At 43.9% G+C, this 22,783-nt stretch overlaps 1 protein-coding gene across 3 annotated transcripts in view; it reads left to right on the plus strand.

Moving 5' to 3' along the window:
• Positions 1 to 22,783, plus strand: part of INTS9 (integrator complex subunit 9) — a 90,287-nt gene that overhangs the window by 58,611 nt on the left and 8,893 nt on the right. For all 3 annotated transcript variants that reach the window (XR_011725457.1, XM_071742219.1, XM_071742221.1), the window contains exons 12-14: positions 2,084 to 2,255; positions 7,760 to 7,884; positions 12,464 to 12,631. Coding sequence is in view for 2 of the 3 variants with exons in the window: in XM_071742219.1 (XP_071598320.1) it covers positions 2,084 to 2,255; positions 7,760 to 7,884; positions 12,464 to 12,631 (465 nt within the window). In the remaining variant the exon portion in view is untranslated. The remainder of the gene's footprint in view (positions 1 to 2,083; positions 2,256 to 7,759; positions 7,885 to 12,463; positions 12,632 to 22,783) is intronic.

The raw sequence follows: 22,783 nt of genomic DNA on the forward strand, positions 1-22,783 counted from the left end.
AACGGGGAGACCTTAGAGCACCTTCCAGTGCCTGAAGGGGCTCCAGGAAAGCTGGGGAGGGACTTGGGACAAGGGCCGAGAGGGATGGGACCCTGCGAGGGGGAAGGGTTTGCAGCTGGGAGAGGGGAGATGGAGAGGAGATCTTGGGCAGGGAGGGAGGGAGGGAGGGAGAAATTGTTTGGTTGGACTTGGTGATCTCAGAGGTCCTTTCCAGCCATGAGCATTCTGTGATTCTCAGGTGTGGGACATGGGTTAGTGGTGGCCTGGAATAAGGTGATGTCCTGGCTGGGCTGAAGTGGGATAAGACAAGGGGGAAGGATTTGGAGCTGGGAGAGGGGAGATGGAGAGGAGATCTTGGGCAGGGAGAAATTCTTTGGTTGGACTTGGTGATCTCAGAGGTCCTTTCCACCCATGACCATTAAGTTGAAGTCCTGGAGGGACTGGAGTGGGATAGGACAAGGGGGAAGGGTTTGCAGCTGCAAGAGGGGAGATGGAGAGGAGATCATGGGGAAGGAGGGAGGGAGAAATTCCTTGGGGTGAGGGTGCTGAGCCCCTGGTTGCCCAGGTTGCCCAAGGAAGCTGTGGCTGCCCCATCCCTGGCAGTGTCTCAGCCCAGGTTGGATGGGGCTTGGAGCCCCCTGGGCTGGGGGAGGGGTCCCTGGCCATGGCAGGGGGTTTGAATTTGATGATCTTAAGGTCCCTTCCAACCCAAACTATTTTGTAATTCTATAATTTACCATGGTAAAAAGTAACAACTGTGGAAAGATGAATTACAGGTTCAAGAGAGAAGAGCTGCTTATCACAACATTCTTTCTTAGCTCCTCTTTTGGGAATCCAATCTGTTCCATGGAGGAGGAGCATCCCAAGGGGCAGGGTTTTCTGCTAGGAAGGGCTGATGCTCACATCATGTTCTGACACATAGTGAGGAGCATGCTGTTTGCTAATTAGTCCTCTCTTCTGGGGCTCCATGGCACAACAGCTGTGGAAACACATTGCTGAACCCTGCAGATGGGAATTCTGTATTCTGAGCAATGTTGCAATGCCTGACAGGAGACAGCAAGGTGTGAAGAGATTCTTGATGAACACTCCCACCTCCTTTAAAAACTGGCTGACAAAAGAAGTGCCCTTCCCCTCTCTCACACTCTTTATTTCCATGTATGTTCCTAGTTTTTCAGTGTGGGATTTCCTTGTGTTAAATTGCATACTTTATGCAGTTTTAAAACTTTACAGTCATTTTTGAGCAGGGGATGGAAGCATCTACCTGCCAAGAAACCACATGCAAAATATTGCCTGAAAGTGCTCAGCAGAGGAGCCTGTTACATTGCTTTTTAAGTTGGTCCTTGCTTTGCAGATTGGAGAACAGTGGCAGGAGAAACAGAGCAAAATTCTGCTTCAGAAAGTGGTGTGATAAATAAACTTGCCCATCTTAGTAACAAAATCTCTTCCACATGCACAGCTGATTGCACTGTTGGCCAGAGTGTACTTTTTAATTGCTCTTAGCACCTTTTTATTACTAGTTTTATTTTTTTATTTATTTTTATTACTAGTTCCAGACACAGGGAAGTCAGTCTGTCCTTTCTTATGTTTTTTCAGAGGATTTAACATTGTGCAAACCCTTCGTGTCCGTGGAACTCATAGCAAGGGATTGCTGAAGGTGAAATTGCCTGGTGCTACTGTGATGCAAGAAATCCAGGTTAAACAGCAGTGTCCAGAGCTCTCTGAAGACATGGAAAAATAGGAAAAAAAGTAGCTTATTTTAATTTGGCAGCTGAGCACTCCGTTCACTCCAGGAAACTCTAAGCAGAGAAGGTTTGCAGAGTTTCCTCTCAGCTACCTTATTCCTGCTACCAAAAAAATGAGAGCAAGGGCTTGGAGGCACCTGGCTTCATATTCTGACTTCCTTTTCATAACATTTAGGACAGTCATGACTAAATCTGTTGGAAAATCTAGGTGATAGGTAGGAAAGGACTCTGTGATGAATTTGAAATAAACTGTAGAATATTTATAATCTCATACAAATAAACACACTGAGCCACAGAGGCATGGAAAGGTTGTAATGTCTGGCTTTTTGTTTTTATTTCAGCTTATTCAGACAAACAAATTGAGACATTATCCCAGCATCCACGGAGACTTCAGCAATGACTTCAAGCAGCCCTGTGTTGTGTTCACTGGTCACCCCTCTCTGAGATTTGGGGATGTGGTTCATTTCATGGAGTTGTGGGGAAAATCCAGCTTGAACACTGTTATCTTCACAGGTAAGTGAAATGCAGTTGTCATTATCAAATTCACAACAGGTTGTGTGCTCTGGTGAGGTGTGGCCACATCCTAGGGACTTGACTCATTTGTTCTGGGGCAGAAGTTTCTGACTTTTGTAGGAGCTCCTCTAAATGACTGACTGTAGGGACAAATGTAATTATTGTAGCATTTAATTCATTTTAGCCCTGCAGAGCCAACCTTTGCCCTGCAGAGTCCCTTCCTGCCATTTCTGAGCAAACTCTTTGTGATACACAGCAGTAAAATGCCTACAGGAAATTAATTTTTGGATTAAAAGCAGCTGGTTGCAAGTTAAACCCAGGCAAGACCTAATTGATGCTGGTCAGAAAGGTGAAATACTTCTTCTCCATATTCCATTGGAATCACAACCTTTTCCTCATCCTTTCTCCTGCCCTTTCATTAAAACCTCAGGCAACCAGACAGTCTCTAAAGGTGTTTCTGTCATCTCTGCTGTTTCAGAAGTGTGCACCCCATACAGACCCAGCTGTAGGGATCTCTGCTGAGGATGCCTTCTGGCTGAGCCTTTTTTTCAGACATTTTTTGAGTGACAGACAGATTTGTATCTAAAGCTGAAGGTACAGCTCTCAGTGTGCCCTGGGAAGTTGTATCTTTCCTCAGTGACTCAGGCTGCCAGGTACACAACAGGTCTTTTAAATTCCTCTGCTTCTCCCAGTCTGCTTCTAGTGCTGACCCTGCTGCTGATGGATTTAATGAATCAAACCCTCTCCACCACAGAACATGCTGTGATCTGGAGTCCAGAGGTCACCTGCATCCTGAGCCCATGCTCCTGAATGAACAGAAGAGAAAGTATTTAAGAGACAACATGAAGTTTTTGTGAACTCTAGCCAAGGGGATACCTTCCAGAGTTCAGTCTTCTTTAAAAATACTTCAAGGCCTTCCCTCAAACTGGTGTTCTGTCCAGATGCCTCCTCTGTACCCAGTGTGTCATCCAAACAGAACCCTGCAGTGGGCACTCAGGTGTCAGAAAGAAAATGACCCTTTAGGCCATTGCTGCTGATTTTACATGTGCAGGGCTCTGGTACAGCTGGGACATGTGTTGTATCTTAGCCAGAGAAAAAAGGAGTGGATTTTGGACTAGGACAAAGTAATTAGAAACTGGGTGGAGAACCCTGAGTAACTGAACAAACCTACTCCCACAGTAAGGATGTGATGAAGCCCCACTCTTAAACTTAATTTTGGGTGAGTAGGGTTGCTGGAATGTGTACAACCTCCTAAAGTAAACAGGATTGGTAATGAGTTATTTCTTTGGGTTTTGTTTGGTTTTTTTTTTTGCTGTAGACTTGAGGATAATGATGGGGAAGGCCCTTTGGTTCTTTCACAACACTGGTACCAAAAAGGGACAGTATCATGATACCAATTTGGAAAGAATTAAAGAAGTGTGCAATTAGCCTTACTGCAAGGGAAGATACAAGGTTCCTGCTGAGCAGATAAGACACTTAAATCCAGTGTGATTTTGCTGGGAAGGGATGTCCTAGCTGTCACAGTTCCCATCACTTTTGCCCTTTGAGTGTAGTGCTTCAGGAGATACACCCTAATTACAATAATTGATAAATTTGCCATATATAGATTGCCTTAGGAATGGTGAAATCTACTCCAGTTTGGACTTCAGTTAAAACCAGAGTGTCTGCACTCTGCTGGGTCATGTATTTTCCTGAATCCCTAGGAAATCAGTGGCATCAATCACATGAAGTTACTACCTCCCAGCAGCAAGGGTGTAAGAAACTGGCCTCTGGTGGTGAGAACTCATATTCTGCTGTCTTCTTGTAGGGAGAAGTAGGTGACCTTTCTGTATTAAAATGTGTCCTTCTGTGAGATGAATAAATAGAACAAATTTCTTTTAGAACCTGGGCCTGGCAAGTGGCTGAGGCATCTAAACAGCAGTCAGAACCACCTGTGGATGTGTTGGGTCATGATCTTTGATATTCATTCCCACTTTATGTTTCAAATGAGGCTTCAGTTGAGATCTGCTTTGATTGTGGTGACCTTGGAGTGCACAATGATTCCAGGTGTTTGTTTCCTAAATTCTTTCCATGGCTTTTGGACTCTGTAGATATATGCACTCAGCAGCATCTTCCTACTTCCTTATGACTGTCTCAGCTGGAACAAAGGCATCTGTATCTACAGAAATTCCAAGTAGATTCTGTTTTTCTTTCCTTAGTAACTCCAGTGGAAATCTGAAGTTGAATCCATTGATGCCCAGGGTTTTTATTATTTCATTATCCAGCTTCTCTTGTTTAAAGATAAAATCTTCTGCAGTTTTGAAAGAAAGTTGGTCCATTGAGGCAGGATCTGTTAGCAGATGATGTATTTTAGTTTTACCTGTGAAAGAGTCAGCTTCTAGTGATTAAGACCTTTAATTTACAGGCCACACAGTGCTGTTAATGATGACACTGCTTGCTCAGGCCACAGGACTTAGGAAGTCTCCACCTTTCCAATTTGTAATGCAAAAAAACCAACTACAAGAGAATGTAACCCACCAGCTGTGAGTGAGCTGTAGTGCTGCTCTGCTTCCTTGTGTCATCTGCAAGTGTTCCTGTGGAAGCAGTATTGAATAGGTGATTGATTAAAAATATTGAATACCACTAAGCCACAAAGACATTCTAGAAGAAAACAGGGCAGAAAGAAGTCTGCTTCTTGTTCTCTCTCTGATAACAACAGTGCTTTAAAAACTGACTCCCTAGGAGATCTTAAAAACAGCTCATGCAGCCCACATTAGTGCTGTACAGTGGAAGATTTTATAACTTGCTGTCACACAATAGTAAATCAGATGTCTTGGGGGAAAAGCTAAAGACCTGTAATTCTGTCAGGAAAAGTCAATATGTGTCCTTGACAGGCTCTGTCTTCCATCAGACAAGGGACTTCTGGGTTTGTGGTGGTTTCAAAATAGCTATTCCTGTATTTCTCATGAGTTCATTGTCAGAGTAGCTCAAGCTTTGTTTTTCACATGTTTTAAATCTTCAAAGTCTCACGTTAGATTTCTAAATTTGAATTTTGATCATGCATATTGATACATCTGCCTCACTCCACACCATTCAGTGATGGTTTCCACCACTGCTGAGATTTGCTTCCAACATAGGTAACAATTCATTTGAATTTTGCACTTCTCCAAGGCTCTTATATTCTTATTAGTTCTTTAAAGAGACTGTAGCCTGGATGCCATGATGGATTATTGGATCAAAAAATCAACATCTGTACATTAGCTGAGCCTACTGATTAAAAATTACTCAAATCTGAATAGGTGCTGCCTTGTGGCATTCTGAGATACAAGCAGTCAAATCTCCATGGCATTCACACCACCAAAGAGGATGGAAAAGTTCTTCTGAGAACTTGAAACATAGATTTGCAATTTAATTGGACATCTCTAGCAGAAGTACCTCTGCCTGACATAAGCTTTCTGGTTTTTCCCAATGAGTTTTAAAATGTCTGCTGATTTAACCCCAATTTACCACTGATCATTCTCAGTGGTAATTTAACAAGGTACCTTCTCATTACTCTTATTTTTAAACTTCTATCCATTGCTGTTAAACTGCCATTAACTCCTTTTTTTACATGGATATTTTTAGGCTTTGTTTCACTGCCACTAACACATCTGCTTTTAACAAGCATGGCTTTCTGCCCAGTATAATTTTTATTTCATGTTTGTAGATTCATGGCTTTTGGGACATCTAGTAAGATGTTCTTCTACAGCTATAATTTTTTGTTAATATTTCTCACTTTGATGTTCCCAGGCAGTTATTCTGACAATTGCTTTAAACTTGGGAAAATTACCCCTTTGACAGTTCCAAACACATGTATCATTTACTGATACTATATTCTGTTCTCAGGGGGTAAATATAACCACAGCATCAGCACTGATACATAGCCAGCAGCAGATTTTTAGGCTAGCAATTAACTTGCCTTTATCAGTAGAATGAGTCCAAATACCAAACATTGGATGCTCTGCTGGGTGCTGAACTTCCTGTGGTAAAGTTTTTAGGACATTTTTTCTTGCTGCCTGTGTGAGGAACCCAGCTTTGTGCTCTCCTCAGGTTGATCTAAGAACACAGAAGATGACTCTCTAACTCTAGACTGAAGCCTCTGTGTTTAAATTCACTTTAACTTCATATTTTTACACAGCCTGAGCAGATACCAGAGAAATACCTTGTAGTGTTTTCATGGTGGTTTCCAGCTGTGCTTCACTCTGCAGGTTTTTCTAAATATTCAAATATTTGTGAGATATTCAAAAGCCACCTGGCTGCAGTCCTGTGCTGGAGGTGACCCAGTGGAAGAGTTGGACTCAGTGATCTCTAGAGGTCCCTTCCAACTCTGATAATTCTGTGCTTCTTTGAGGCCCTCTGGGTCAGAATAATCTGGCAGATAAACCTTTCATGCATCTCTTTTTCTCATTCTGTGCTTAACAAACTAATACTAGGTTTTCTAGCACTCCCTTTATGTGATCTGTCTCACAATGATCAGGTAGATACTGATGGCATAAGCTTTTCCACATCATTGCTTGCTGGCTGCCAAAATCAACTGTCTACATATATCCTACACTGTGTCACCTACATTTTTCATTCACCAAAAAAAACCACTACTTTTCTGTAGTATTCTCAATGTTGTAGTACTCTCTGTGTGAGTAAAAACCTCTTCAGTACATGACTTTGCCCTGGAAAATCTCTAATCTGATTTTTCAAAGTCAATAATAAGAGTATAAAGGGAAATTGGGACTTGCTAGGTCTAAAAAAACCACCAGCTAATAAAGTTATCAAATCCTCTCTTTTTTCTGGATAGCCCCTACCACAAGCAACCTTTAGTTCATATTTTCCTGAACTAGAACTGCTCTGCTGGCATAAATTGCCTGTCCTTCCAACAGGAGGGCTTCCTACAGGTCCTCTTTGTTTTGTTTTTTTTTTTTGTAAATTTGGACTCACCAGTCTAAACCTGACAATTAGGTTTTAAAAAAAGTAATAATAATATGTATACACTGTGAGGAAAAAGAGGAGTAGGGAGGCAATGTGTCTGCAGCAGAGGTGTTGGAAGAGGTTTCTCAGGTTACAATCTTTATGCTGAGAGTTTGCTACAGTGAAAAACAAGCTGACATTTGGCTTACCTTATGATACCAAAAATTTATACATCTTGCCTTCTTTTACAGGATTTGATTAAAAATAAGAGGTGATGTTTTTGTCTTGATTAAGTTTGTTATAAAAATCATGCAATAATGTCTTTAAATGAAATAGTATTGCTCTGTTGCTTGATTAAGGTAAGACTAATTGTGGGCATAATTTTCATCAAATTAACTGAAAATAACGGGTGGGGGAAGGAAGAAGGGAAGAGAAATCTGGAGTAAAATTAACATTGCTGAACAACTGCTTGTCAAGGCTGGAATGTGGAATCAGAGAGGAATTGGGCCATCTTTGTTCTTAGTAGGCATTCAGGGTTTTCAACCTTTTTTTCAACCTTTTTTTTTTTTTTTTTCTCTTTTCAGAACCAGATTTCTCCTATCTGGATGCCCTGGCTCCTTATCAACCTTTGGCCATGAAATGTGTTTACTGTCCCATTGACACAAGACTGAATTTTATTCAGGTGTCTAAATTACTCAAGGAAGTCCAGGTAAGGAATTTCTGTTGCTTTTTCTTCTATTTTTTCACACGTGTCAAATAAATAGGTTGATGGTGAACAATTGTTACATTCAACAATAGCAAAATCAAGACAACACCCAGATCTTTTTTTCCATCCAAGAACACAGACCCCTGAGCTGTCCTTTCTCATCCTGCTCCAAAGTGAGCATGGAATGACTGCCAGTCTGCACAGGGGGCTGGGAGATCCATAAAACCTTAGAGGGCAGAGCAAGTGGCCAGCACCTTGTAAGTCTATGTAGTCAGAATAATTTTTTTTCCTTTTTCCTTAATTTTTCTTTATTCTTGTTTATGTGAATAAATCTGGCTGTGACTAATACAGCCAAAATGTAAAAGGTACCAATGGTTGAGTATCCTCAGCACTCTCAGTTTTAACCATCTCCTCTGCTCTTTCTCCTGCAGTTGGTACCTGTTTTGGTCCTGGCACTGCAGTTCTCTCATGTTTCTTCCAAATCCACTGCTTTCCTTGCTCTGTTTGCAAAATCCAGATGACTTCTCTCAAGGAAGAAAGCCAGCATGTTCATGTAGTCTCTGCTTTCCCCCTTGACTTATTTTGGCTTAAGTGGCTTCTCCTTGTCCACCCAATTTATTCCTACTGAACTTTGCTTTCAGTCTCATGCCATCATTAAAATAATGCCCAGGATTTGTTTTGGCTGAGCTGTTCCCTTGGATGTGGCATCAACTTGTTGAACACAAAAATACCTATTCTTCCAACATTTTACCTCATTGTCCTGTGACCCAGCTTGTCACTGCACAACCAGCAGCAGTTGCCACAGCCTGTTTCTCTGACAGGCATCTTCTTCCATATTACCACTGAAGTATAATGCAGTTCCCAAAACAGGTTGCAGAAGTGCTGTCTTGTCCTTTGGCTTCCTTAAATCCTGCAGTGATCCATATGGCAACCATCCTGTTTATGCTTTGCTTTTGCTGACAAGTCATGAAAACTCAGGAGTTGCTTATTTTGCTGGTTTTGCAGCCTGCAGGCTGATACCTCTGCCTCACTCCACACCATCCTGTGATGGTCCCCACCACTGCTGGCCTTTGCTTCCAGTGTAGATAGCAAGGAAGAAAAAAAATACTGAATATTCTTTGTTTTCTCCTTATGGCAGCAAGCACAGAATCAGAATCCCAGACTGTTTGATGTTGGAAGGGACTTTAAAGATCATCCAGTTCCAACCACTCTGCCACAGACACCTCCCCCAGCCCAGGTTGCCCCAAGCCCCATCCAACCTGGGCTGAGACACTGCCAGGGATGGGGCAGCCACAGCTTCCTTGGGCAACCTGGGCAACCAGGGGCTCAGCACCCTCACCCCAAAGAATTTCTTCCTAGGTTCTTATCTAAATCTCCCTCCTTCAGCTTGAAACTCTTCCCTTTTGTCCCATCAACTCCAGGCCCTCTCCAATGTCTCTCCCCAACTTTTATGGTGCTCCAGTCCTTCAGTTACCTCTGCACTTGCTCCTACAGCTCCATGTCCTTCTTGTGTTGGGAGCAGAGGGTGACAGTCCCCTCCCTGGCCCTGCTGCTCACGTTCCTGAGGATGCAGCCCAGCACATGGATGATTTCTGGGCTGCCAGCACACAGTTCTGGTTCATGCTGAGCTTCTCCTCACCCAACACCTCCAAATCCTTCTCCTCAGGGCTGCTCTCCATCCATTCTCCACCCAGCCTGCATTTGTGTCGACCTTTTTTGCCAGTTTACTACTGATAGTGAAGTGGTGGTTAAAGACACAAACTTAGGCTTTGTTACTCTGGGTACAAAGGAAACACTCCTGCTCCTGATCATCAGAGCAAAGCTCCTTGATCCTCAGCCCTTGGAATTTTAGGGAAGGCAGCCCGGAATGGCTGTCCTGATGCTGCACTGGCTTCATCAGGTTGGCTGAGAACCACAAAGAAACAATGTGCATTAGCACTGATCATTCCTGCCTGCTTGCTGGCATCTCCCAATCCACTCGTGCCATCTTGAATCACCTGTGATAGGATTTGGTCCAAATCCTTGTCTGGATGTGGGAGCTCTGTGGGTGAGTAAAGTAGCTGCTCCCTTCATTTCTATAGGGCTCAAGGAATAGGAGCCAGTGAAGCCCATGTAGGCTGCATGAACTCAGACAAAATCTGAATATTTAACCTCTGGATGAGAAAAAAAGGACAAGTCAGTTTGTTCTAATCCTGACTGGATCTTCTGGATGACATCTTTTGGAAGTTGGTTTCATCCAAATAAATTAATTTGCTAACAACAATCTGCAAAATGGATCCTCCAGGTTGGGAAGGACCTCTGAGATCATCAAGTCCGACCCTTAATCCCCAAACCCCCTGAGTCCTTTTGTAGGGCAACTCACAGGATCCAGCCTGTGCTAGGATTTGGTCCAAATCCTTGTCTGGATGTGGGAGCTCCATGGGTGAGAAAAGTAGCTGCTCCCTTCATTCCTATAGGGCTCAAGGAATAGGAGCCAGTGAAGCCCATGTGGGCAAGTGTATGCATAAACTCAGACAAAATCTGAATGTTTAACCTCTGGATGAGAAAAAAAAGTCAGTTCTAATCCTGACTGGATCTTCTGGATGACATCTTTTGGAAGTTGTTTTCATCCAAGTAAACTACCTTGCTAACAACAATCTGCAAAGTGAATCCTCCAGGTTGAAAAGGACCTCTGAGATGATCAAGTCCGACCCTTAATCCCCAAACCCCCTGAGTCCTTTTGTAGGGCAACTCACAGGATCCAGCCTGTGATAGGATTTGGTCCAAATCCTTGTCTGGATGTGGGAGCTCAGTGGGTGAGTAAAGTAGCTGCTCCCTTCATTTCTATAGGGCTCAAGGAATAGGAGCCAGTGAAGCCCATGTAGGCTGCATGAACTCAGACAAAATCTGAATATTTAACCTCTGGATGAGAAAAAAAGGACAAGTCAGTTTGTTCTAATCCTGACTGGATCTTCTGGATGACATCTTTTGGAAGTTGGTTTCATCCAAATAAATTAATTTGCTAACAACAATCTGCAAAATGGATCCTCCAGGTTGGGAAGGACCTCTGAGATCATCAAGTCCAACCCTTAATCCCCAAACCCCCTGAGACCTTTTGTAGGGCAACTCACAGGATCCAACCTGTGCTAGGATTTGGTCCAAATCCTTGTCTGGATGTGGGAGCTCAGTGGGTGAGAAAAGTAGCTGCTCCCTTCATTCCTATAGGGCTCAAGGAATAGGAGCCAGTGAAGCCCATGTGGGCTGCATAAACTCAGACAAAATCTGAATGTTTAAGCTCTGGATGAGAAAAAAAAAGTCAGTTCTAATCCTGACTGGATCTTCTGGATGACATCTTTTGGAAATTGGTTTCATCCAAGTAAACTACCTTGCTAACAACAATCTGCAAAGTGAATCCTCCAGGTTGAAAAGGACCTCTCAGATCAAGTCCGACCCTTAATCCCCAAACCCCCCGAGTCCTTTTGTAGGGCAACTCACAGGATCCAGCCTGTGCTAGGATTTGGTCCAAATCCTTGTCTGGATGTGGGAGCTCTGTGGGTGAGAAAAGTAGCTGCTCCCTTCATTTCTATAGGGCTCAAGGAGTAGGAGCCAGTGAAGCCCATGTGGGCAAGTGTATGCATAAACTCAGACATGGATCTTCTGGATCTTCTGGATGACATCTTTTGGAAGTTGGTTTCATCCAAATAAATTACCTTGCTAACAACAATCTGCAAAGTGAATCCTCCAGGTTGGGAAGGACCTCTGAGATTATCAAGTCCAACCCTTAATCCATGAGTCCCGTTGTAGGGCAACTCACAGGATCCTATCTGTGCTAGGACTTGGTCCAAATCCTTGTCTGGATGTGGGAGCTCTGTGGGTGAGAAAAGTAGCTGCTCCCTTCATTCCTATAGGGCTCAAGGAGTAGGAGCCAGTGAAGCCCATGTGGGCTGCATGAACTCAGACAAAATCTGAATATTTAACCTCTGGATGAGAAAAAAAGGACAAGTCAGTTTGTTCTAATCCTGACTGGATCTTCTGGATGACATCTTTTGGAAGTTGGTTTCATCCAAATAAATTAATTTGCTAACAACAATCTGCAAAATGGATCCTCCAGGTTGGGAAGGACCTCTGAGATGATCAAGTCCGACCCTTAATCCCCAAACCCCCTGAGTCCTTTTGTAGGGCAACTCACAGGATCCAACCTGTGCTAGGATTTGGTCCAAATCCTTGTCTGGATGTGGGAGCTCCATGGGTGAGAAAAGTAGCTGCTCCCTTCATTTCTATAGGGCTCAAGGAGTAGGAGCCAGTGAAGCCCATATGGGCAAGTGTATGCATAAACTCAGACAAAATCTGAATGTTTAAGCTCTGGATGAGAAAAAAAAAGTCAGTTCTAATCCTGACTGGATCTTCTGGATGACATCTTTTGGAAGTTGGTTTCATCCAAATAAATTACCTTGCTAACAACAATCTGCAAAATGAATCCTCCAGGCTGGGAAGGACCTCTGAGATCATCAAGTCCAACCCTTAATCCATGAGTCCCGTTGTAGGGCAACTCACAGGATGCAACCAGACAACTTTTTGTGAAGTCACCCCTCTTCTTTTCCAGCCTCTCCACGTTGTTTGCCCGGAGCAGTACACTCAGCCTCCCCCCACCCAGTCCCACCGTACAGACCTGATGATAGATTGTCAGCCTCCCCCCATGTCCTACCACAGAGCTGAGGTCCTGACCCTGCCCTACAAGCGGCGCTACGAGAAGATCGAGATCATGCCAGACGTGAGTAACACAAGTGGGGGAAAAGCTGGAGGTTTCTTGCTGATAGAAATCCCCTCCTGCTTCAGCTTTCATAAAAGATGCCTTGTGGTGGTGATTTGCTGTTGGCTGTGATCTTGTAAAGCAGAGGGTTAAGGGAGACACATTTCTGAGAGGGAGGTTTTAATGTGTTGGGGTTGGGGGTTGGACTAGATGATCTTTCGAGGTCCCTTCCAACCCCTAGGATTCTATGATTCTATGATTCTATGATTCTATGATGTGTAAACTGATAGGAATTGAAAAAAACTTGTGGGCAAATGAAAAATATGTTCAGATTAATTGTCCTTTGCAAGGAGATGTCACATCTCAAAATACAGCAGAAAAGACAATCTCTGTTAGCCACCTGTGAGGCAAGCCAGGCATCTCCAGTTTAAATAGGAGTACCTAAGGGCACTGGAGTTTAAAACAGTGGAAAGGATGCACTCAGTCTGAGAGCTGGAGCTGTCATTCTCCTTCCCCAGATGTACTTGCCACAAGAAGTACCCTTTCCCATGAGGAGCAATATTCAGTCATATAGAATCATGGAATCATAGAATGTCAGGGGTTGGAAGGGACCTCCAGAGCTCACCCAGTCCAACCCCCCTGCCCCAGCAGGATCCCCCAGGGCAGGACACACAGAACACATCCAGGGGGGGTTGGAAAGGCTCCAGAGAAGGAGACTCCACAACCTCTCTGGGCAGCCTGGGCCAGGGCTCCTCCACACTCAAGAAACTGCTCCTCATGTTGAGAGAAAATTTCCTGTGTTCTAGGTTTATATGGTAAAGGCCCAGGAGTGAAATGGCTCATTTGTGTTACAGCAGTTCCAAAAAATGTTTAATTCCTACAGACTGCTGAATTCCAACAGGTTAATGGGTTGCTTGTAGCCATCTATAATATGGACTACTTATGCCTGCAACATGTATTAATAATTTATTAAATCCATAAATCAAATATAAATGTACCCATAATACAAAGGGTGACCCACATTCTAACAGACATGATCTTAAAATATTTTTTGACTCAGCACAGATGTGTCCTTGGATTGAAGGTGACAGTGGCTTTTTGCAAGCAGTCACTTTGGAAACTTGATTATGGGAGTCTACTTTTAATCAGAGAGTAGAGGTTGGAAATACCCTTAGCTAAGATGAACAAGAAGTACAGAACTGGTACCTGTGTGACAAAACCCCTCAGACAGTCCCCAGGACCCATTCCCACCATTTTGCATGTGTCTCCTTTGTGCATCAGTTCTATTAGAGCCTGTCCAGCCTGCTGGTTAGGGAACTGCCAGAAACAAGGGGGGATTTTTTAATTAGAAAATATACATGGATGCAGCTCCATCAGGGCATGTATATTTGATTGATTTGGGAAATTTGCATCTTTATTGTATCCTATTAAACCTAAAACCAGTAAAAGGGAGTTTCCATTCACCAGCATGACCAAAACAAATCATACCTTCTGGGTGCAAAGAGCCATTATATGGCATCCCTCTTCTTTAGATTCCTCTGAAGCTTTGGGTTTTCCCCCAAACTGTGAGGTTGTAACTGAGCCTTTTGTGTCAGCCCTGTGAAGAGGGTGGATACCACCTTTCCCTGCAAACAGAATGCAGATCAGCACAGATGCTTCAGATGAATATTCACCAATTCTCATGCATTTTGAAGTTCCTATCAAGATGGAGGTCTGTCTAAAGATGGCTGGGCTGGGCTGGGCTGGGCTGGGCTGGGCTGGGCTGGGCTGGGCTGGGCTGGGGGAATCTCAGGTTTGGTTTCTTGCTCTGTTGGCATCTTCTTGTATGATCAGCACAAACCTAGAACACAAAACCAAAGCTCACACTGGAAAGGGATAGCAAAAGGACACCAAGGAGTACAGAGTTCCCTGGCAGAGCTTATTCCTCTGAAGGCAGTGCCATGCTTGTCTCAGTGTTTCTCTTGCTACCTTGGCAGCTTGCAGCAAGATCCCTTACACCAGGTGGCTGAAGAGGCCATGTGGATTCAACCTCATTGTCTGTCACCAATGTGAAAATGTTCTCCATTTTTCCAACCCAGATCCCCAGTGGTTTTTAGGTGCTGTTTGTCACCAAAGTGAATTGATTCTTCCTATACTTCTACATAAAAGCACTGCATAGAAATAAAAGCACTTCCCAAAACTGCAGGGATGTTGGAGGGAGGATGCACTGTAGACAGTGTGGTGGTCACCAGCCTGGGAACACCACATATCAAAGAATATGTGGATGTTCTTTGGAATCAAAGAAGCACATAGAAAATGAGAGCTTGTTCTAATTGCATTCACTTTAACTTGGAGAGTTTGAGCAGAAAGCTGCACAGATAGGAGTACTGACAGCCCTCTTTTCCCCTCTAACAAGCAGCATCAAATTATATTCACACAGGAGCCCTGAATTCAAAGCTGTCTGTGCTCAAAGAGTAGAAGTATTTCTGTGCTTTTCCATATCCAGATATTCTCCCTGTTCCAAATCTGCACTTACCAAGTTGTTGCAAAAAGCTATGTGGTATGTAATGGTGCTCCAAAAAAAGACTTTAAGATGATACAAACATTTGGTAGATCAGATCATCTCTGAGATTTTCAGGAAAGCTGCTGTCCTTCCCCAGTGGTGTCAGGGAGGTGGTGGTTGCTTGCCTGAGGGGGTTCTGCAAGAGCCTGACCCACTGGTGGTTGTGTGCTTGCCTCTCAAAGCAAGGTTCCTTTCAGGGCTGTTAAAAGGCTGCCATTCCCCTGCACTGAGATATGCAACTCATCCTTAGAATCCTAGAATGGGCTGGGTTGGAAGGGACCTCAGAGCTCATCAAGTCCAACCCTTGATCCACTCCCCCCGTGGTTCCCAGCCCATGGCACTGAGTGCCACATCCAGGCTCTTTGGAAATATCTCCAGGGATGGAGAATCCACCCCTTCCCTGGGCAGCCCATTCCAATGCCTGATCACCCTCTCCGTAAAGAAATTCTTTCTCATGTCCAACCTAAACCTCCCCTGGCACAACTTGAGACCTCTTGTGCCCTCTTGTCTTGCTGAGAGTTGCCTGGGAAAAGAGCCCAACCCCCCCCTGGCTCCAACCTCCTTTCAGGGAGTTGGAGAGAGTGATGAGGTCTCCCCTGAGCCTCCTCTTCTCCAGCCTCAACACCCCCAGCTCCCTCAGCCCTTCCTCACAGCACTTGTGCTGGATCCCTTCACAGCCTCCTTGCTCTTCTCTGGACCTGCTCCAGCACCTCAATCTCCTTCCTGAGCTGAGGGGCCCAGAACTGGACACAGGACTCAAGCTGTGGCCTCCCCAGGGCTGAGCACAGGGGCAGAATCCCTTCCCTGGACCTGCTGGCCACGCTGTTCCTGAAAGTGATCTTATTCTTTTTTAAGGCAACTTGCTAGAGGAATACCAATGTAAATACACAGTGATCCCAGTCTGTGTCCCCAGGACATGCTCTGTTTCAGGAGGTGTTCATCACATCCCCTCTGAGCCTGACTTTTATTTCCAGCTTGCCCTGCAGGGTGGTGATGAGGTATGGGAGGGATGGAACTTTCTCTCCCACCCTCTCTGGCTTTGAGTCTTAGCAGCATGGATTGTAACTGCTGAGAAGTTTAACTGTGTAATCTCTACTTCTCTGTCACAGAATCAAAGAACCACAGAGTGGTTTGGGTTGGAAGGGACCACCAGTTCCAGCCCCCCTACCATGGTCAAGGACACCTCCCTCAGCCCAGGGTGCTCCAAGCCCCATCCAACCTGGGCTGAGACACTGCCAGGGATGGGGCAGCCACAGCTTCCTTGGGCAACCTGGGCAACCAAGGGCTCAGCACCCTCACAGGGAAGAATTTATTCCTCAGATCTCAGCTAAATCTACTCCCAGTATAACCAGTCAGAGCAGTTAATCCAAAAAGGATCAATGTTTGGTTTCCAAACAAATAGGAGGAGGAGAACACTGTATTTTTCTGGTGCCTTTATTTCCTTTCATGCTAACCCTCTAAATAAGCACAATGTTACCTCCTTGCCTCAGTAATAATTTTTATGTGCTCTCTGCATGCCTTGCCTCACTTCCTCTCCCAGCAGCAGAGCCCTGTCTGTCTGTCCTGTCCATTGGGATGTTGGTTCTGAGGGGATGATGCTTGTTGGTTTCAGGCTGGGTTTACACAGTGGTGGCAAAAAATGTCTGCAGCTTTCCCTTCTGCTGGAGGATTGTGCAGCACAGAATTGCAGATTTGATAAATGGGGCTGGAGAGTATCTGCTGCCTGATGTCTCCTTTTCAGTAGTTTCATCCAAGAAGACTCTTCAACAGTTTCTAAATATATAGGAATTTCTATACTGCCAGAAAAGGACATTTTATAGACTCATAGAATGGTTTGGGTTGGAAGGGACCTTAAAGCTCATCCAGTTCCAACCCCCCTGCCATGGTCAGGGACACCTCCCCCAGCCCAGGGTGCTCCAAGCCCCATCCAACCTGGGCTGAGACACTGCCAGGGATGGGGCATCAACAACCTCTCCAGGCAGCCTATTCCAGTGTCTTCCTACCCTCATGGTGAAGAGTTTATTCTTAATATTTAACCTACATCTCCCCTCTTTCAGTGTAAAACCATTACCCCTTGTCCTGTCACCATTACCCTCTCTGGTGAAAAGCCCCTCCCCAGCTTTCCTGTACTCCCTCTTCATGGACTGGAAGGTGCTCTGAGGTCTCCCCAGAGCCTTCTCCAGGCTGAGAATATTTGTTTCATATGAGCTGCCACCAGCCCTGGGGTTCTGTGAAGGCTCAAGGGGCAGTTGGAAGGGGTATTTTATAGCTCCTAGCAACCCTTGCAAAAGCTTGTTGTTTGTCACAACCATGGTAGCCAAAAATGGAATGATGAAATCCACCCTGGGAAGAAAAGTAATTGCCAGATCTGCTCCAAGGCTGGGACTTGGTTCCAAAGTGAAGCTGGAAGTCTCACAAAAGGATGTCTGCTTCAGTGCAGGCTTTGTCAAGGCCCTCTCCTAGCATCTCCAGTAGTTTCTCAGAAGCAGACATATGCTCCAACTTCTGTCTCCATTCTTAACACTTTTGAAAAGCAAACATTTGGCTCAGCATGATTTCAGTCAATACAGACTGAGGGGATGGTAGTGTGACACTTCCCTTCCAAAACTGCTTCAGATTCTGGCCTCTCAGACTCTTGCAAATGTGCTGATACTGCTGGAGCTTGTCTACATTTCAATCACTCCACCAAAGAGCAAAGGCAGGGCAGGCAGGAGCACTGGATGTGAATGGGATTTACCCCCAGAGCAGCATTTTGTTTAAAAGGAGGTTTTAACAGTCCCAAGGCACCAGGCTGGAATGGCTCTCAGAGGTATTCCAGAAACCCTTATACTTTAATTTGTTCCTCTTGGCAGCTGCCTTTCACTGTAAAAAAAATTATAAAAAAAAAAAAAAGGCTGCTTTCTGGAAATTGGTTAGGCCTTGTCTGTTCACAGGAAAATAATGGGAAAATGGAAAACACCTTCTGGAGCAAACAGATACATTAAGCAGTAGTGTTTCAGCAAATGATATGCCTCCAGTTTAATTAGAGCTGAACAGTGGTGTGGATCACTTGGTTTCAGCAGCAGACTGACTTCAGTGAGGGCTCTGTGTTTTTCAAATACTCTCTTTGCAAGTTCTTCAGGACACAGGGCAGTTCTGGAGAGTTTGAATATGCACTGCACAGCCCAACATGAAATTATAAGGAACAATATCAGAGAAGAATTAGGAAATCAGCCACTTGGCAGCCCATTATAGTTATGATGCTTTCACTCCACCCTCCCCTTTTCTTATTTTGACTTCTCTTTCCACATAGGATCTTGCCAATTCCTTTCTAAGAGAAAGGAAGGCAAAACATGGCTTTCATTTTACCTCTCCAGCTTCCTTCCATTTTGCATCTTTGTAAGATTTCTGTCTTCTGACCCTTGGCTTGAGTGACCCAACATTAACCAGTCTCCTGACCTCTCAATTCTTTTTCCCCTGACTATTCCCCCTTGTATAAAGGTGGCCTAGCTTCACTTACTATAAAGTAAATTAAATAAAACCATCCTGCTCACTTCTGCTCCTCTCATTCCTCCCTTCAGCTCCAAGCTCACTGACTCCACCCTCAGTAATATTGCCCTGAGTCCCTCCCTTGTTCTAGCACAGGCCCTCTCTGAGTTTAACTTCACCTTTTGACATTCCATCAAAGCTTTTCTTGTCCCAACTCTTACCAATCTTTTCTAAGAAAAAGCCAGAACCACTGAAGTCTGCTGTCTTCCTGATTTATGTCATTGCTCTTCAAAGCAATCAGCCATTCCTTTCTTCTTAAAAACAGCTCTCACCTCACTCCCATGTCTCTCTCCTGGCTGTTCAGCCTCCCATTGCTTCTGCAGAGAATTTTCCTCCCTCCTCCCATCTGTGCTGAGCTTTGAATGTGCTGTCCCTCGTTGTTATCCCTCATTTTCTTTGCTTTGGGATTTTTGTTTGTTTATTTTGGTTTGTTTCCTGTACATTTCCTCTGGTTGATCTCATCCACAGATTGTCCTATTTAGACTGATGAAACTTGGATCTGCTTTTCTGCTCCCAGCCTGCCTTTGCCTGCCCAATATCTGGGTTTGTGTCTCCTTCATTTTTAATGGTTGGCTGTAAGGTAACACTCTTTTACATCCAGGTATTTCTTCTCTTTTCCCAACCAGCTTCAACAACATCACATTCTGCCCCATAAACTGCTTACAGAATTTTGATTGATGCCCTCTTCTTTTCACCTTTAAGCTGCTTGCCTTTACTTTGAAGATATTTTACATCTTTGCTACTCCTACCTCTCATTTTTCATTGAAGTTTGAGGCTTATTTCTGCTTTTGCTGGTTTCTGGCTTTCATTGTCCTTTTGTAAGTCCCTCACACAACTGTTCCCTGCCTCCTCCCAGGCTGTGCAGCTATCCTGGGGAAGAGCTTCATTAAAGAGCCATAAATCTGCCTCATTGCATTTCTTGGATAGATCACTAAAACTCTCTTGGCACATGATTGGCAAAAAGCCAGTGGTTAACTTTAGTACTGAGACAACTGCTCATAACCCCACACAGAATAATTTCAAGTTTGTTGGTCAGCACATCTCTTTCTGGTTTGATTTCCAGGCTTTGGGGGAGAGGTTCCTCATGCTGGTGTGGAGCCCTGATCCATGTGTTGGAACATGGGACATGTACATGGAAAAGGAATTTATTTCATTGCTCAAATCTGCAGGGCTGCCCCTTCAGCTTCTTTTATTTCTTCATTAGAAGTTGGCTCTTTGAAAGAGTAAAGCTAAGATGTAGGCATTTGCAAGCAATAATATAAAAAACTTGAGGTATTTATGGCATGATTCTTCACCCACTGAACTTAATAAGACTTTAAAGTCCACTCCAGAGAGGATTGGAGCAGACCCACAGTGACTGAAAGATCTGTTAAGTTAGGGTTAATTTAGCAGCTTAATCACCCCATTTAAAACACTTGGATTCTGTAAAATCTGAAGCTGAAACCCCAACAAGACATGGCTCTGATCACCCACTAATGATTATAAATTCTCTCACTTCTGAGATGTTTGCTCTTCTCTTTTGGAAATGCCTTTGTTCCTTTAAGTCTCATTAGAAGGATTCCCCAGTTTCCATTCTGCTGCACAAATGGCCTGCAGCATTTTTGAGCAGTGTTTAATATGTTTGCTGGTCAGGAATGCCTAATCCACAGGCACAGTTAAATCTTTAGACCTTTCTCCTTCAGTGCATGTGTTTGACCACATCTCTTTTTGCTTCCCCTGCAAGATCTGATACTTGCAGACTTCCTGCACTCAAACCCTGCCTGATTTAGCAGCTGGTATAAAACCAAGGCTGAATCTTATTGAAATTTCTGCCCACATTATAATCTCTTGGGCATTTCTGTGTCTGGTTTCAAGTGATTTGACAGCAGAACTCCTGGTGCTTAAATAGTGAAGGGATAAGAAGAGGCAGGGAGGTGGGAAGTGAGGTGAACTGTTCTCCTTTCCCAGCATTACCATCCAAATACAAATGACAGGATAAAGACCATGGGTTTAGTTCTCTTAGCAGAAATGACCATACAGATCATCCCTGCACATGAAAGGGAGTTGCACAGCTCTTAAGCATGTGGAATATTTGGACACTTTTTTCCTGCTAAAGGTACATTGGGAAGATGCCTTTCTGCATCCAGAACCTTGATTTGATGTGTTTTGAGTAGCAAGGTGAGGGAAGAGCTGGAGGATGAGACAGGTTATTCTCAGTTCAGGTTTTGCTGAGGACTGCTTATTGTAAAAACCTCTGTGAACTTCATGACCTGGTAGAATTCATGCAAGACTTTAAAACTTTGGGCTTATCTAATAATTTGGAGAGGATATTTTTCTGTCGCATACTCATTGCATCCTTTTTAGGGACTAGGATCTGCTTGAGAATCTCTTCATACTTGGCAAACTCCAAGGGTCTAAGCAATCATTTCCACCTAGGAATGGAAGGGCTCTCATGCCAGCACCCAGCTGCAGCTAGTAATAGTGTTTATAATGTGCCTCATAAAATGTAGAGACACCAGCTTCAAATTGTGAAGGCTTTTGCCCCTGCTGTTCCCACTAGGATGCTGTTCAAACCCCCACAGTCTCTGAAGGTTGGAAACATCCTAATTTCCAGCCTACACAAATTCATGGCTCGTCTACACAAACTTACTCTTAACATCATGTTTTAGAATAAATAGATTTTCCCTTTTGTTGGTGTTTTCCCTGAGGTCTTTATGTAGAATAATCAAATTCTCCTTTTGGCTTTCTTTTTGCCAGGCTGAGCAAGCACAAGATATTTAGTTTCCTCTTACAAAAATGCTTCTCCTGGCCTAACCTACTCATCAGTATATCTTACTTGAACTTCAATTACCCATAAATTACAAATAGTTCAGATGAGATCTTGCTAGACTCAATATAAGAGCAGTAGCTCACCTCTGCTAGAATTACCTTTCCTTATTTTCTGGAGTTGCATTTAGGTTTTTCATGACCATGTCACATTTGTGACTCTCAGTTCTCACAGGATGGACTAATAAACCTGGACCCTTCACCTCTGTCATTTCCAGCAGCTGCCAGCTCACAGCAGAAATTCTTGATATTATCCCAGTCCCTGGCCTTGCATTTCATGCTACTGGATTCCATCTTGTTTTTATCACTCTTCTTCTTGAGGTCATCTAGTTCTTCCTATGTGAGAGCCTCATCTTTTTGTTAAGGGTACCTCTACAAACTTCAGTGGGGCCTTCTGAACACTCTCTTCATCCTGTACTGAGGTGATTAATAAAAATTGGATGGGAGCAGGCTCAACACTGATCCTTCAGGAATTGCAGCAGCAGGCCAGTAGTTGTCTGAGAATAACTTTGCTTTAACCAGCACTTTCCCCACCTCAGGACTGCTGCAGAAATCCACAGTTTAATTTCCCATGTGGTGCTCCATGAAGCACAGGCTGTGGCTGCCCCAGTTCCTTCAGCATTTGTGTTAGAGCTGCATGTGATCCAGTTTTGATGATTTTTTAAAATTTTCCTTCTCTTTACTCCATGACTGCAGCATAGTGACAAGAGTAATGGATCCCCTAGTAGGGTTTCTGAGTGCTGGGTATTGCACTGGCACTGAACAAAAGTGATCCCTGCCCCACGGAGCATATTAGAGCTTTATTCTTTATTTTTATGGAGTGCTTGCAATGTGTTGAGTACATAATAGGTCTGTCCTGCCTGGTGATGTCAGAGCTCTGGTTTATGTCTTTGATTTCTCTGGTTTGATGCAGAGCTGCAACTCTGTCTCTTACCTCTAATGCAGAGATCATAGTTATGCACAGCTTGCAAATCTGGAAAATACACACTTACTACTGATGTAAAAACTCATCTGCATCCCTTTCTAAAGAGACATCTGGAGTACACAACAGTGAATTTCAGATCTTAAAATTAAAATTAAAAGTAAAATTAAAAAATTAAAAAATTAAAATTAAAGTATTTTCATTACTGATAACCTCTGCTCTGCTCCTGCTTGTTCCCCTTCACTCCATGCCTGGAGAGTAAAGTTCCAGCTCAACCCACTTGGCTCAAACTTCACCTCTCCCTGCTAGGTCAGTTCCAGCACCACCTCCAGTGTAAGTCAAGAACTGTTGCACTCTACAAAACTTGAGGGAAGAA

This window comes from Heliangelus exortis, chromosome 3 (assembly GCF_036169615.1).
Source record: "Heliangelus exortis chromosome 3, bHelExo1.hap1, whole genome shotgun sequence".
Lineage (NCBI taxonomy): Eukaryota > Metazoa > Chordata > Aves > Apodiformes > Trochilidae > Heliangelus > Heliangelus exortis.